We start from the raw sequence: 14,260 nt of genomic DNA on the forward strand, positions 1-14,260 counted from the left end.
AGGGGTAGGGGGGGGAAGTGGACTCTACCAAGTCGCACACGTGCAGGGGTAGGGAGAAGTGGACTCTACCAAGTCACACACGTGCAGGGGTAGGGGGAAGTGGACTCTACCAAGTCACACACGTGTAGGGGTAGGGGAGGAAGTGGACTCTACCAAGTCACACACGTGCAGGGGTAGGGAGGAAGTGGACTCTACCAAGTCACGCACGTGCAGGGGTAGGGGGGAGTGGACTCTACCAAGTCACACACGTGCAGGGGTAGGGAATAAGTGGACTCTACCAAGTCACACACGTGCAGGGGTAGGGGGGGAGTGGACTCTACCAAGTCGTGCACGTGCAGGGGTAGGGGGGGAGTGGACTCTACCAAGTCGCACACGTGCAGGGGTAGGGGGGGGAGTGGACTCTACCAAGTCACACACGTGTAGGGGTAGGGGGGGAGTGGACTCTACCAAGTCACACACGTGTAGGGGTAGGGGGGGAGTAGACTCTACCAAGCCGGCGTGAGTAGGTTAAACGTTGAGTTTTATAAGGTTCACCACGGGGTGACCAGCCCCTCCCCACCCCCCCCCACCCAGCCCCACCCTCCCTACCCCACCCCCCCACCCAGCCCCACCCCCCACCCGGCTGGGTGGGGAGGGGCTGGGTGGGGAGGGGCTGGTCACCCATATTTGCGGAATACACCACGCCGCAGTTGACCCTGGCCATTGACCGAGCAACCCAACGTTCCTACCAGCTCCCTCCGCAGGAGGAATGTGTTTTACAATCCGAGTTACGAAGTTGTGGACTGAGTTCGCTTAGGACTGTACCACTATAGGGAGGGTGGGGGGGGTGTGAATCACGCGCCATCGAGTTGGTATCGTCCGCCCCCCGCCCCTCGCCCACACCCCCCCGCCTCGACCAATCAGGACGCAGGAGGAGCGCCGTGCAAATTTCCCAGCGCGCATGGGTACCGCAGGGACGAAGGAGCCGCCGCGTATCCGTTGTAGGTAATGTAAAGGAGGCTCTGCCAGTGTCACCAACAGCGCCACCCGCACCGCAGATGCCGTGAAGAGGTGAGGGGGTCTGTCTACACAGGCGAGGGTGGTGTCCTGGTGAAGAGGTGAGGTGAGGTGAGGTGAGGGTAGGTGAGGTGAGGTGAGGGGAGGTGAGGTGAGGGGAGGTGAGGTGAGGGGAGGTGAGGTGAGGGGAGGTGAGGTGAGGGGAGGTGAGGTGAGGTGAGGGGAGGTGAGGTAATGGGAGGGGAGGTGAGGGGAGGTGAGGTGAGGTGAGTGAGGGGAGGGGAGGTGAGGTGAGGGGAGGTGAGGTGAGGGGAGGTGAGGTGAGGGGAGGTGAGGTGAGGGGAGGTGAGGTGAGGTGAGGGGAGGTGAGGTAATGGGAGGGGAGGTGAGGGGAGGTGAGGTGAGGGGAGGTGAGGGGAGGGGAGGTGAGGTGAGGGGAGGTGAGGTGAGGGGAGGTGAGGGGAGGTGAGGTGAGGGGAGGTGGTGAGGTGAGGTGAGGGAGGTGAGGTGAGGTGAGTGAGGGGAGGGGAGGTGAGGGGAGGTGAGGTGAGGGGAGGGGAGGGGAGGTGAGGTGAGGGGAGGTGAGGTGAGGGGAGGGGAGGTGAGGGGAGGTGAGGTGAGGGGAGGTGAGGTGAGGGGAGGTGAAGTGAGGGGAGGTGAGGTGAGGTGAGGTGAGGTGAGGGGAGGTGAGGTGAGGGGAGGTGGTGAGGTGTTGAGGTGTTGAGGTGAGGGGAGGTGAGGTGAGTGAGGTGAGGGGAGGTGAGGGGAGGTGAGGTGAGGGGAGGGGAGGTGAGGTGAGGGGAGGTGAGGTGAGTGAGGGGAGGGGAGGGGAGGGGAGGTGAGGGGAGGTGAGGTGAGCGGAGGTGAGGTGAGCGGAGGTGAGGTGAGGGGAGGGGAGGTGAGGTGAGGGGAGGTGAGGTGAGGGGAGGTGAGGTGAGGTGAGGGGAGGGGAGGGGAGGTGAGGTGAGGGGAGGTGAGGTGAGGTGAGGGGAGGGGAGGGGAGGGGAGGTGAGGTGAGGTGAGGGGAGGTGAGGTGAGGTGGTCTGTCTACACAGTCGAGGGTCGTGTCCTGGTGAAGAGGTGAGGTGAGGTGAGGGGAGGTGAGGGGAGGTGAGGGGAGGTGGTGAGGTGAGGTGAGGGGGTCTGTCTACACAGGCGAGGGTCGTGTCCTGGTGAAGAGGTGAGGGGAGGGGAGGTGAGGGGAGGGGAGGTGAGGGGAGGGGAGGTGAGGGGAGGGGTGTGAGGGGAGGTGAGGGGAGGGGTGTGAGGTGAGCGGAGGGGGGGGTGAGGTGAGGGGAGTCGAGGTTGTCTGTCTCCACAGTCGAGGTTGTCTCGCTAGACGAGGTCTCCCCACACGAGGATCGTGTCGTGAAGAGGTGAGGTGAGGGGGAGTCGAGGTTGTCTTCCTCAGACGAGGTTCGCGAGTAGCTGCTGGGGTCACGGACTCACGATCAGCACCTTCCCCACCACCCCCTATCTCCTCAGAGAGCGATCCAGCTGCTGCTGCTGCTGTGTGGTGATTGGTTGGAGCGGCTACAGTGGTGGAGGAGTGTTCCACGATTTGCCACGAAGGTGACGAGAGTCAACTACAGGTGAAGTGCGCTCCTGTCACGTCTTTGGCGTCATCATAGCCCCTCAACATCATCATCATCATCATCACTGGCATCACCAACATCATCATCATACCCCCTCAACATCATCATCACCATCATCACTGGCATCACCAACATCATCATCATACCCCCTCAACATCATCACCATCATCACTGGCATCACCAACATCATCATCATACCCCCTCAACATCATCATCACCATCATCACGCTGACATCACCAACATCATCATCATAGCCCCTTAACATCATCATCACCATCACGCTAGCATCACGAACATCAGCCACCAACACCATCATCACGCTAGCATCATCAACACCGGTCATCGTCGTTATCGTCACTCTGGCTTCAACATCATCATCACTGGCATCACCAACATCATCATCATCATCATTCTGGCATCATCAACATCATCCACCATCATCGTCATTCTGGCATGACCAACATCAGCCACCAACATCGCCATCCTCAACATCAGCATCCTCAACATCAGCATCCTCAACATCGGCATCGTCATTATCATCATCAGCGGTGGCGTCAATAACATCACCTCCATCCATCGCGCCACTCGTTACTCATTACCCACCACATAATCGCCGTCCTCACCATCACCACCATCACCTGCATCACGTCACCGACTTTACATCACCTAACACCAAACACTTTCACACACGTGTGCTGCTGCGGTGTCTGCAATGTCTGTCTGGGGTGGCATCGCCTCTGGGCGCCGCTTCTATAACCCCGGGGCGCGTGGACGAGGAGAAGGGACGCTGCGGGTATCGAGACCATCGCCTCGATGTTTCCAGGAGAAGCGAGTGTGCAATAAGCCGGCAGTGGGCACGCCAGGGGGTTGCTGGCTGGTGGTGCAGACGGAAACCAAGAGACGGAGCGATGGAGACGGAGCGATGGAATCCGCTCATGTGCGGGTTGAGACGGATGTGGACTGTTGGGGAGCGTGAGAAATCTTCTTGGTTCTTTCGGTAAAGTCACGTAGAATGGAAATAATATTATTTTATTATGTTTTATTTTTATTATTTTATTATTTCCCTTCTACGTGACTTTACCGAAAGAACCAAGAAGATGAATCCCTGCAGTCACGAAAGCTTTAAAGCGTGATAAATGTTGACCGCTTACCGGTAGTGGGACATATCACGGCTGAGGATGAGAAGCACCTAATGGTGGTGATGATGGAGGTGGTGGTGATAGTCGTGGTTTTGATGATGATGGATGGAGGTGGTGATGGTGGTGGTTTTGATGATGGTGGTGATGGATGGAGGTGGTGATGGTGGTGGTTTTGATGATGGTGGTGGTTTTGATGATGGTGGTTGATGGATGATGTAATGGTGGTAGTTTTGATGATGATGATGATGGAAGTGGTGATGGTGGTTTTGATGTTGATGGTGGTGGTTGATGGATGATGTAATGGTGGTAGTTTTGATGATGATGATGATGGAAGTGGTGATGGTGGTTTTGATGTTGATGATGGTAATTGATGGATGATGTAATGGTGGTAGTTTTGATGATAGTGGTGATGGTGGTTGATGGATGGAGGTGTGATGGTGGCGATGTCGGTGGTGGTGGTGATGACGATGGTGCCTCCTGCGTGTGCAGTCATGCTCGCATACCGGGCTAGAGCTCCCGCGCTGTTGGGGCAGCTGCTGAGAGGAGTGACCAGGAGACACGGCACAGCATCCGCTACAGCTATTCAGGGTATGCGAAGAGGGGATCACAGTCATCACCTTGATCGTCATAATCATGTTCAACATTATTGTCCAATGTCGCGGTCATTCACATCCTTGGTGATGATTCTAATTATTAAAAAGTCACCATCATCCTACCATCGCTGACCCCTATTATTATTATCATCATCATCATCACCACAATCATGGCATAACGAACAAAGTGATCCATCTCAACGGGTCATCAACATCCAACATCATCACGGCATCCACTCTGTAACCTTGCTGCCAAGAATAAACGGTGCCGTTACTTAACAGCGTATTTTTAAACCGTTGCCAGGTGATGGCTTTGTCATGGCCCAGCGGTCTAAATCCAGCGGCCGCCCTGGTTATTACTGCGGTGTGCATATTTACTGTAAAAAATAAAAACTACTGGCCGTCTGCTTCACTCGCAGTGAACGTTGAAAGTCCCGTGACACCACGAGGAAGGAGAGTGGAGGCCATGGTGTGCCAGGGGTCATGGTCCACATTTGTTAAATGGGAAACATCGCACCGCGATTGGGAAAGGCAGAGCGGCGATTGCTCCCTGCTGGAAAAAAACACGAGCAAAAATAAATACCCTTGAGTCGTCAATACATTGACGATGTGGCCGGTTGCGTAACGCTGAGGCCGCACATGATTGTTAATCGCTTGTAATGTCCCTAAACTTTTGACCCTAGGAAAATCAGAGGATGGGAAGGCAGGGCAAGGCAAGGCCAAAGGTGAGGACATGACACATCTCACGAGTCTGGTGAGCGAGTGACTGGAGTGAATTAGCGAGTGCTGGGTCATCAAATCACCCCGACTGCCCTACATTGAATTCTGTCAAATACAGAGGTAGGAACTGGGTGGGCAACTGCAATGCATGTCTGTGCGCATGTGTGTGTGGGGAGCGGTAGTGTAGCGGTTAGCGCGCTGCGCTATGAACCTGGCGACCCGGGTTCGATTCCCGCTCACAGCCAACACCAGTTACGATTATCTGAACCGGTCCCGGGCCTCCCCTAGGTCGACTCAGCCTCAAATGAGTACCCGGTGCGGTGTGTAAACATCGCCACTGGGGAGACAAAGGCAGTCGGGCGTGGTGCTGGCCAACCACCCCCTCGTGTACCGTTCCGGCCTTCATAGGTGCTTGCTAACAGCACTTGCCCCTACAGTCTGTTAAGGCTATACAGGGGATCTTTGTCTTTGTGGCGAGCGGTAGTGTCACGAACAGCGCACTGCGTTACGAACCTGACGACCCGAGTTAGATTTGCGCTCACGGCCAACACCGGTGATGATTATCAGAACCGGCCCTGGGCCTCCCCTAAGTTGACTCGGCTTCAAATGAATACCTGGTGCCATGTGTAATCATGGTGCTGGCCACCCACCCCCTCATGTGCTGTTCGGGGCTTCATAGGTGCTACTCGCTAACAGCACTTGCCCCAACAGTTTGTTAAGGCTGTCTTTGTGTGTGTGCGTGTAGACTCGGCCCCGCTGTTCAGCTGGCGCGACGGGCTGTGCATGGAGTCGCTGCTGACGGAGGAGGAGGTGATGATCCGAGATTCGTTCCGCACCTACTGCCAGGACAAGCTCATGCCGCGTGTGCTCATGGCCAACCGCAACGAAGGTGCCCCCCCCCGGCGAAACGTGCTGCGTCACAACTGCTGCGTGACACGTGCCGACTGCGTGACACGGGCAGCACACGAAGCGGCCAGCAAGAAACGGCACCGTGAAAGTCGTGATAGATACGAGTGTCTAGAATGTGTTCGTGCCCGTTTCTAGAATGTGTTTCGTGTATATTATTGGTTCTTTCGGTAAAGTCACGTAGAAGGGAGATAATAAAATAATATAAATATAAAACATAATAAAATAATATAAATATAAAACATTATAAAATAATATAAATACAATAAAAATTCTCAATTTTATTATCTCCCTTCTACGTGACTTTACCGAAAGAACCAAGAATATGAATCTCTGCAGTCACGAAAGCTTTCAATCAAAATGTTCGTGTATGTTTGCATATTTATTGCGGTTATGCGTCTGCAGTGTTCGACCGGGAGATCGTGTCAGAAATGGGTGAGATGGGAGTTCTGGGCCCAACGATCAAAGGTGCGTGCAGCATTTACACAGCGAGTGCACACACGGGGCGATGAGCCCAACCACGCACAGCAAGCGTAGAGAATTCGTACCAACCAATCGCCAGCGCACATGCGAGTGTCTGCACCCCGTGTCCCTGTTCCCTGCGTCTCCATGTCCCCATGTTCTCATTGGTGTCCCTGGGTCCCCGTGTCTCCACATCATCCCCTTATCCCCATGCCCCCTTGATTCCTGCAACTCCAGTCCCCTTGCTCACACATCCGTTTCCACGTCTCTATATCTCCACATCCCTGTGTTCATGTGGGTCTGTGTCCCTGAATTCCCATGTCCACTGCTCTCCTGTCCTCACACCCTCATTGTCCTCTCGTACCCATGTCCCTGTGACTCGCCGAGTCTCTACATCTCCATGTCTTCACGTGTCCCTGTGCATCTCCACGTGTCCCCATACATCTCCCCGTGTGGGCCCCTGTGCATCTTCCCGTGTCCCAGAGGTCGCAAACGGGTTTTGATTCCTTACCCGTACCCGGCCGCACCAGGGTCGCAAACGGGTACCCGTACCCTACCCGATACCCGGCCGGGTACGGGTAGCCGGGTATCGGGTAGGGTACGGGTACCCGATTGCAACCTCTGGGATGAAGCCATGTTGCAGGCGTGGGTGAGTTGATTCGAGGAACTTGAATTGTGAGAAGAGACAAGACGTTGGGAAATGAGTGACAAACGGTTACTCACCAGTGACTCACGGCCTACCCGTACCCGGCCGGGTACGGGTAGGGTATCGGGTACCTGATTGCGACCTCTGCCGTGTCCCCGTTTGTGTCTCAATGTGTCTCTACGTGCATCTCCCCGTGTCCCCATGCATCTCCCCGTGCACCGCAGGCTACGGCTGTGCGGGTGTCTCGTCCGTGGCGTACGGGCTGATCGCGCGCGAGGTGGAGCGGGTGGACAGCGGCTACCGCTCCGTGATGAGCGTGCAGTCCTCCCTCGTCATGCACCCCATCCACGCTTACGGCTCCGAGCAGCAGCGCCTCAAGTACCTGCCGCGGCTCGGTGAGATGTCGCGGCGACCTTGTCGATAGCGAGGACATCGTCGCCTTGCTCGACGCGTGGTGCTTGCATCGGTTTGGCCGGTTCTGTGCGGACGCCAGCAGATGAGCATCGATAATTTGGCTTCATCTTTTTGGTTCTTTCGGTAAAGTCACGTAGAAGGGAAATAATAAAATAAAAAAAATAAAACATAAAATTATTCTTATTTGGGAAATAAAAAATTTTTTTTAACATTATTTTATTGTTTTATTTTTTTTATTTTATTATTTCCCTTCTACATGACTTTACCGAAAGAACCAAGAAGATGAATCCCTGCAGTCACGAAAGCTTTAAATCGAAATTGAATTTGGCTTGTTCGTTGGATATTGCCGTTTTTAGCGATGTTCAGAGCACAAGCGTAAAAACAATGAAAAGCGCTGGTTACTGCGGTAATCGGGCCGTTCGCTTGCTTGCTTAGGACCGTGCAAATGTTTTGGTCGTTTTTTAACCCACTTCCCGTGATCCAATCGAGCTGACATTTTGCACACAGACTCGTTGTGCGTGACAATGCATTTTCGTGAGAAAAAAATTTCGAAATTTTTACACTGTTTAGGGAATTGTTTTTAAATATTTAACTACCAATTGTTTAATGCTGCCAGACAATCATCTGACCCATAGGTAGCCATCTCAAGCCAGAAGACGAGAGGACTCTAGCCGCCCCGATGCCATGCATATAAAGGATTTATAGTGAAAAACTTTGTTTTTACGGGTTTACTTGTTTCTGATGACAATCTACGTTTGGTGTGAGATGGGGTGCGTGTTGCTTTTAAGTGGGGATGGATTGGGACATCGGATCAGGTTCTGCTCTCTCGTCAGCTGTCAGGGTATAACACAATTTGCAAACCTCACCCTGTTAGCACTGGTCCGGGTCACCGAGTTTTGGGCATGGACAGACCGCGACTCGTATGTGGAACTTCTTTCGCACCGTACGTAGCCAACCGTGCGCATCGGAGGTGCAGCAGTGGATAATTCCACAGCTCGCTATGATGAGGATGATGATGGGGAGGGCCTTCATCCGGCAGTTGATAGACCATGGTCCACGTGATCGTTGCAGCGAAGGGAGAGATCATCGGTTGCTTCGGCCTCACGGAGCCGAATCACGGCAGCGACCCTGGCGGCATGGAGACGCGGGCGCGCTACAACGCCAGCAGCAACACCTACACGCTCACCGGCACCAAGACGTGGTGAGGGCAGACGCGCACACACCGCACGCGCCGCGTGGTCATCCCCGCTGCTTGACGCACCGCACGCACACAACATGTTGAGTTTGGAGCAGCCATTAGATGGCGTCTGTAGCCGCCATACGGATTTCGTTTATAACGTCCTGCGCAAGCGGGGCGTGATCGGGATATGGTCGATGATGCGAGTGAAGTGATGGATTACACTTCACTGCAGTCACTACGAGGCTCGCCGTAGACTCACAATGAGGCTTAAACTCACTTGGAGATCCATAGGCTCGCACAGAACCATGCTAAAGAGCACAATGTAGTGCGAGTGATGGATCACGCATCACTGCAGTCGGTGAGGCACGGTCAATTTTACTCCCATCTCATGCAAGCTGTGTCCACTTATCCTGTACATCAATCGAACACAACGCGACACGATGCTTAATATTGGTTCCCAAATGACTTTACGATCGATAGATTTGCTAAACGAATGACTTAATACACTCACGAATGGCGACGTGGTTGACCCACGCTGTACCGCAGGATCACCAACTCGCCAATCGCCGACGTGTTTGTGGTTTGGGCCAAGACGCAAGAGGATGGGCGGGTGAGAGGCTTCGTGCTGGAACGCGGCATGGCGGGCCTCTCGGCGCCGAAAATCAACGGCAAATTCTCCCTGCGAGCGTCGGTCACCGGCATGATCGTCATGGAGGACGTCGAGGTCCCAGCCGAGAACCTCCTGCCCGGCGTGTCGGGGCTCGCGGTGAGTGTCCCGGTGAACGGGGCCACGGGCAGCCGAGCCAAACAAACAAACGAACACGCGGGACGGAGGCTCATGGGGATGAGACCCGAGCGTCTCGATCCAGTGCCCAACACAATTAGACGGTCGTTATGTGCAACGGAATTTCAGGTTTTTCACGAATGTGAGGAAAACCTTCCTTTGTGGCTTAGTACTCTTTGGTGGAACAATGTTAAATGATGTTCATTCTAGATTTAAAGCTTTCGTGACCGCAAGGATTCATACTCTTAGCTTTTTCGGTAAAGTCACGTAGGTAAAAAATGAAATTAAAATTTATAAAAATAAAATAATAAAAATCTAATCTGGCTGTGACGGTCCCACCTGATGACGGAGACTTGTGTTGCCTCCGAAACGTCGTGATATTTATTATTTAATTTTTATTAATTTCATTTTTTACCTACGTGACTTTACCGAAAAAACTAATTGCATTAAATGATGTTAGCCGACATAAGGCGACGTTACGCTCCGTTAAGTGATGTCAAGCTACGAGAGGTGATGTCGGGTGACCTGTCGTTGGGCGACGTGATAAAGAGACACCGTCTCCCGCTCCCAGGGCCCCTTCGGCTGCCTCAACAACGCTCGCTACGGGATCGCGTGGGGGGCTCTGGGCGCCGCCGAGTTCTGCTTCCACACGGCGCGGCAGTACACGCTGGACCGGTGAGTGGGCACCGGCGATTCGAGAGTCCTCTGCAGGGACACCGTGACTCAGGTGGTCACCACCCGGTCCCGGTTTCGCCCGGGCAGTCCGGGAAATTTGGCATCTGTGTTCGGGTTTGCTGGAATTGATTTGTGCCGAGATCTGGTACCGCCGCCGCCGCGTTGAACTTTCTTCCAGGCAAATTCGTGGTGTAGATAGACCGAGAAACCCACCCGGGTTTGGTTTGCAGTGGAAAAAGTGGCGACCCTGGGCATTGACTTTCGCCTACGGAAAGATCGCTGTTGCTCACAGGGGAGCACTACTCTCAGAGCGCCGTGTCACCGTGTCATCACGCAGCATGCAGTTCGGGGTGCCGCTGGCGAGGAACCAGCTGGTGCAGAAGAAGCTGGCCGACATGATCACGGAGATCTCGCTGGGCCTGCAGGCCTGCGTACAGCTGGGACGGCTCAAGGACCAGGGCCTGTGCGTTGACGCTCGCTCACCCACTCAACACGCACACGCTCGCACGCACGCGTCACGGGTGTGTAGTGCGTTCATGTGTGCAAGTGCCCAAGTGTGCAAATGTACAGTTGCTGAGCAAAGGCTCAAAATGCCAAGCGGCCAGCAACGAATGGCACTTTCAAAGTTGCAGTGGATAAGTTAATTGCGTTTTTGGAATCGAGCAAGGTGGTTTATTGTGAGGGCTTCAGGAAAGAGACTGTGGGAGGGAATACCAGAGTGGAGCAGTGCGAGGGAAGAAGCAGAAAGGGGGCAGTGTTGTGACCGGCAGTGTGGTGGCGTCAAACATATTGTGGTTTGGACGAAGCCGTGACTGGTAGACCGAGTGTTCAACATGGGTGGAGCAATCGATGAGTGAAGTTCGTGGGCACGGTAACCATGGTAGTAGCAATAAAAAAGCGCTGATTAGGCCATTGACCACTTGTGAGCGAGTGACTGGAGTATGTATGTCTTTTTGAAGAGCGGTCGTATAGTGATTAGCGCGCTGCGCTACAAACTAGTCGACCCGGGTTCAATTCGTGCTCACGGCCAACACCAGTGACGATTATCCAAACCAGTCCTTGGTCTCTGGTGCAATTTGTAAACATCGCCTTGGCTGTGGTATTGGTCACCCACCCCCTCGTGTGCTGCGCCAGCCTTTCAAGGCGCTCGCGAACATCACTTGCCCCAACAGTCTGTTAAGGTTATACAGGGGATCTTTATCGTGCGTGCGTTTGTGTCGTGTCAGGGCGGCACCGGAGATGATCTCGATGCTGAAGAGGAACTCGTGTGGCAAGTCGCTGGATATCGCCCGCACAGCACGGGACATGCTGGGCGGCAACGGCATTGCTGACGAGTACCACGTCATCCGACACGTCCTCAACCTGGAGGCCGTCAACACCTATGAAGGTATCGCAGCGTGGCAGCCGGAGTACACCAGTGGAATCTCATTTGCCAGTAGCAAAATATGATAATTGGTTTTTTACCCTTTTATCTGGCAACAAAACTGACACCCTTTTTTACAAGGAGTCATGTTTGCATTGACCACAATACCTGCAGTTGTAATGCAAACAAAAAACACAACTTTGATCATGTATGCACTGTCCTTGAAGTTGATTGGTCCACACCCGAGACAGCTTTCCTTAGAGCCTAGTCTCACATGAGTTGGACCAGATGACGCCAAAAGGCGCACAACTCAAAGGCAATGCACCATCAGAGTATGAGAGCTCGGGGTAAGCATTTACACCATTGGAACCTCATTTGCCAGTAAAAAATATAATTGGTTTTTTACCCTTTTATCTGGCAACAAAACTGACACCCTTTTTTACAAGGAGTCATGTTTGCATTGACCACAATACCTGCAGTTGTAATGCAATACTCTGATGGTGCATTGTCTTTGAGTTGTGCGCCTTTTGGCGTCATCTGGTCCAACACCATGTGAGACTAGGCTCTAAGGAAAGCTGTCTCGGGTGTGGACCAATCAACTTCAAGGACAGTGCATGCATTATCAGTTGTTTTTTGTTTGCATTCCGACTGCAGGTATTGTGGTCAATGCAAACATGACTCCTTGTAAAAAAGGTGTCAGTTTTGTTGCCAGATAAAATGGTAAAAAAACAATTATCAGCCGTAGTACAATACAACACCGTTAACGAGACAACACGGCACCGTACACACACGTCAACATTGTGTGTGTGCGCGTCAAACAGGAACGCACGACATCCACGCGCTCATCCTGGGCCGCGCCATCACGGGCCTGCAGTCCTTCACCGTCGGAAAGTGACGCGCCAACAGCACGAGCAGCGCCATCGCCAACAGCACCAGCAGCAGCAGCAGCACCAGACAATCGAATGCTTCGCTGTTGTGTGTCGATGATTCTGTGCAGGCCTCGGCTGCAGTTACTCGACCCCCATCCTCCGCGCTCGGTAACTTCTGCACAAGCGGCAAGTGCTGCTGCTGCAGCCACGTTAGCAGCTGGTGTCGTCACGACAGAAAGGACGCAGGCCTTGCACCCACAGCTGCCGTAGAAGTCTAAAGTCTCGTTTAAAAAAACTAAAACTTAAAATGGTCCCGCACACAATAACAGCCAAGTGAAATAAGCATCTGCACTTTAGCTCGTGGTTGAAATCCCACATTCCTATGGTCGAGGGCGAGTTTATCCATAGGACAACCACTGATGACATCCCCACAAAGAAGTTGGAGAGATGGGTCGTGTGACCCCCCCCCCCCTACCCCCCTCTCAATCAGGATTTGAACTCGTGATTTCTGCGAGCACTGGCTCTGGCGTGGAGCCACGGGGTCGGTCGCGATGGCTTTGCGACGCTTGGTCGCGGTCAATGCCATGACCGCACTAGCGCCACGGTCCTGCGTGGCATTGCCCACACTAATAATGTCGGACAAGCGAGATGCATTGTCACAAGAGACGGGGCCCGTTTGTGTGCCGTCCTTTCACAGTTGCCGCGCGACTAGCGCGGTTCATTTTGCCTTCTGTGCCAGATGGCCGCTGCGTCCAACGCTGTCCGCGCGTCGCTTGGGTCACGTTTTAAACTCTTCGCCGTTACCTTCTCAAAACCTCGAGTTCCAAACGGCGCACAGTCGTTGGAAAAAACGCGGCGACGCAAAAAAAACACACATCGGCATTTCCCCAAGTGCAAAGTGAGGACCACTGCACCAAGTCAGTAATTGCTGCTGGTTTTTGCGAATGCAAAAAAAGGCTGTGTGGTATTTAAGGCGTTTTCCGTTTTGTTTGGTACATGTGCTTTTACAGCAGCCCGGGATTTTTCTCGTATATTACAGATGTGTTGCCCAACCTTGGCGGAGATGCGTGACATGCATTGTTCCCCTAAAAGGGAATGGTGCTCCAAGACCCGAGTGATTTTGCTACACTTTTCAGCCCACGCATTTTTGTTTCACGTTGGGAAAATCCGCGATGCTTTTCTCCCAAACGAGAGGCATGGGGATTCGATGCGGAGGTGTTGATTAAACGTGGTCACGGCACAATGGGTCGCGAGCTATAATCCTTTCCCGTGCCAAGCTGCGTGGGATAACCCCGCTGGTGGTCGAGATGCGTTTGTACCGTGTAGAATTGCACCAAATAAACGCTGCGAGCGACTTTCACCGCCCTCCAGTTTCATTTTGACAGGCCAAGAAACCCGAAATGCCTAAACAGCCTGCAACAAACAGCACCGTTTGAGGTCGCAAGGAATAATGAATTAACGCGCTTCTTGAATCGAGCAAGGTTATTAGAAGGGCCTTGGGGAAAAAGGGACGACGATTGGTGGGGATTCCAAAGTGGAGGATGGAAGCACCCTGGCCACCCCTTTGCGTCACCTCCCTGCCCACCCGCAGGCTCGACACCCATTCCCCTTCTCGCTCATTGCCTAAGATCAACATGCCCCCACCCCCGCCGCTTCTGTGCAGCAGCGGCGTTGAACGCCGTCGCATTTAGATGGAAAATAATCCGCACGGTCGCCGTTGTTTTGGGCTTTGGGACAAAACGTGAAAATCTTGGGAGGGAGGGAATCATCATCGCCAGTCACGGGCAGCGGCGAGGTGTCGCATAGGCAGGGGGAGGATAATACGGGGACAAGGTCGCACGGTTGCAAGAGGGCAGCGGTAATGATGGTGGGGGGGGGGGAAGATGAGGGCGACGATGGGGACAATGATGGAGGGAA

General features: G+C 53.6%; 1 protein-coding gene across 4 annotated transcripts; it reads left to right on the forward strand.

Moving 5' to 3' along the window:
- The first annotated feature begins 922 nt into the window (after positions 1 to 922).
- Positions 923 to 13,703, forward strand: GCDH (glutaryl-CoA dehydrogenase). 4 transcript variants are annotated; one of them, XM_078623391.1, is made up of 13 exons: positions 923 to 1,050; positions 2,482 to 2,588; positions 4,221 to 4,319; positions 5,008 to 5,049; positions 5,790 to 5,933; positions 6,356 to 6,418; positions 7,283 to 7,453; positions 8,544 to 8,673; positions 9,199 to 9,418; positions 10,008 to 10,111; positions 10,449 to 10,574; positions 11,338 to 11,498; positions 12,296 to 13,703. In XM_078623391.1, exons 3-13 carry the CDS (start codon positions 4,223 to 4,225, stop codon positions 12,367 to 12,369), a joined length of 1,332 nt encoding a protein of 443 aa, XP_078479517.1. In that variant the 5' UTR covers positions 923 to 1,050; positions 2,482 to 2,588; positions 4,221 to 4,222; the 3' UTR covers positions 12,370 to 13,703. The 4 variants fall into 4 exon arrangements, with proteins under 4 accessions (XP_078479517.1, XP_078479519.1, XP_078479518.1 ...); XM_078623393.1 differs by having other exon boundaries at positions 987 to 1,102; XM_078623392.1 differs by having other exon boundaries at positions 995 to 1,097.
- The last annotated feature ends 557 nt before the right edge of the window (positions 13,704 to 14,260 follow it).

The sequence above is a fragment of the Lampetra planeri genome, unplaced genomic scaffold, assembly GCF_965212315.1.
Source record: "Lampetra planeri unplaced genomic scaffold, kcLamPlan1.2.h2 scaffold_230, whole genome shotgun sequence".
Classification (NCBI taxonomy): Eukaryota; Metazoa; Chordata; class Hyperoartia; order Petromyzontiformes; family Petromyzontidae; genus Lampetra; species Lampetra planeri.